General features: G+C 38.9%; 1 protein-coding gene across 1 annotated transcript; it reads left to right on the top strand.

Moving 5' to 3' along the window:
* The first annotated feature begins 1,225 nt into the window (after positions 1–1,225).
* On the top strand, positions 1,226–2,191 carry LOC146058441 (olfactory receptor class A-like protein 1). The gene has a single exon (XM_083170721.1). It carries the CDS (start codon positions 1,226–1,228, stop codon positions 2,189–2,191), a length of 966 nt encoding a protein of 321 aa, XP_083026847.1.
* Positions 2,192–2,415: the final 224 nt, after the last annotated feature.

Genomic DNA, 2,415 nt, shown 5'->3' with positions numbered 1-2,415 from the left:
ATTTTGAAATTTCACCTACACTTTGTTTTAATTCCTGTGAAACACCTAAAGGGTTAACAAACTTCCAAAATGCTGTTTTGAATACTGTGAGGGGTGCAGTTTTTGAAATGGCATCATTTATGGGGGTGTCTCACATACAAGTCCCTCAAAGTCACATCAGAACTGAACTGGTCCCTAAAAAAATCAGTGTTTGAAATTTTCTTGAAAATTTGAGAATTTGCTAGTCATATCTGAAGCCTCCTAGTGTCCAAAAAAATGAAAAGGAGGTTGAAATAATGATTGCAACATAAAGTAGACATATGGTCTTTGTTAGTTATTAACTATTTTGAGTGGTATGATTATTTGTCTCACAAGCAGAAAATGTGACATTTTGCATATTGCTAAATTTTCCATTTTTTCACGATATTTTGGTATTTTTCACAAAAAAACACAGACTGTATCGACCAAAATTTACCACTAACTTGAAGTACAATGTGTCACGAGAAAACAATCTCAAAATCACTGGGATAAGTAAAAGCAAAAAAAAGTTATCCCCACTTAAGTGAGACATGTCAGATTTGAAAAAAAGGGCTCTGTCATGAAGGCACAAACTGGCTCTGTCATGAAGGGGTTAAGGACCCAAAAATATGTAAAATCAAATGCACTACTACTGTTCCTGATGTTCATGTGCCGAAAAGTGTTATATGCCTGGGATGCGTTTAGCATCCCGGCGGCCAGGATTCCAGCATTCACTATGCCGACGCCAGCATCCCGACTACTGCTGAGAGGTTGGTGCTGGAATCCGACATCAGTTGGAATGCGGGCGCCAGCCAGGATGGCAAATGGTGAGCAACAGGGGTGGGTTGGTGTTATGCCGAGATGGGGGTGGGGTTAGGTTTAAGCACTAATTGGGGACTTTTAGCTAGGCTGCCTTGGGGGGGGGTTATGGTAAGGCTGCAGGGAGGTAGAGTTAGGGTTATACTGCAGGAATGGTTAGGTGCTGGGAGGGAGCAGTGGGAAGGTAAATATCCTTTGTGATGTAAGCATCTGTATTCTAACCACTAGCATCTTGATTGCCGGTCATCCATATGTATCCCATATACTCTTACTAGTAAAATTAAAACATAAATATATATATATATATATATATATTTACGTACAACATAAAACCACTGGCAAAGAGGCAAAAGCAGACATATATGACTACAATGCATCCTAACTGTCATCTCTGTTTTTATTTTCAGAAATGGAATTGGAATTACGGCTAGTTTTTAAAGCAATCGGTTTCTTCTCTTTAATTTCAATCGGAGTCCCAAGTAATGTGATCATTCTGGCAGCTTTTATCCATTTTAGAATTAAGGAGAAGAAATTGTCACCTTCTAATTCCATCCTCACCATGTTGGCTTTTGTAAATTTGCTTGTTATTGTTTCCAAAGGATTTCCTCAAGCTGTCCATTCTATTGGTGTCAGAAACATTTTAAATGACATTGAGTGCAAGTTCATTTCCTTTACATATCGCATCTGCAGAGGAATGACCATTTGTGTTACTTGTTTCTTGAGCTGCAATCAGTGGGTTGTATTGGCTCCTCCTACAAACCCATGGCTTTATTTAAAACAAAAAATTCCTTCCAACATACCGTGGATCATGGTATCACTGTGGTGTATCAATGCCGCAATTTACCCATCCTGTTTTCTTCAGGTACGCGCCATTGCCAATTATACCACATCTAAGTATACTCTTCACCTAGAATTCTGCAACCATGACTTCATGACTTTTGCCTCATATGTTGCCAATGGTATGGCCATTGCGTTACGTGATTTCTTTTTTGTAGGCACCATGACACTAGCCAGTTGCCATATTGTGCTCATGCTGTACCGACATGGGAAGCAAGTTCAAGGCATGCGAAGTTCAGATAAGAAACATGGCAAAAGTATTGAATACAAGGCCTCTCGGGCGGTTGTACTCCTGGTTGTAATTTATGTTGCACTTTTTGGAATAGACAGCTGCATTTGGATTTATACCTTAATGATATCAAGAGTCTCACCAACTATTTCAGATGCCCGTGTGTTTTTTGGCACATTATATGCTGCTCTCAGTCCTATAGTTATCATAAAAACTAACAAGAAAATAAAAAGTATCCTTACGTGCAATGCCAAGAATGGTCTTCTACAGTCTACTGAAGAGTCAACTATTACGGACACCACAAAATAATTGTACTTTTTTAAATCTATATCAATAGACTATGTCATGTTTGCTTTAAACCTGGCAAAAGTGCAGAGTGCAGTCATTTCTTTGTAAGACGGACGTAGTATTCCACCTTCACCTCAAGGTGTCAGCATGGGACCAAATGAGCACTTGTTTTTCATAGATAGAGAGCATTTCCAGCAGTAAAAGAGCAAGCATTAAATACTGTACCTTATCTGAAACAATTGTAA

This window comes from Crinia signifera, chromosome 2 (genome assembly GCF_055691185.1).
Source record: "Crinia signifera chromosome 2, ASM5569118v1, whole genome shotgun sequence".
NCBI lineage: Eukaryota > Metazoa > Chordata > Amphibia > Anura > Myobatrachidae > Crinia > Crinia signifera.
This window is presented reverse-complemented; position numbering and strand designations above follow the sequence as displayed.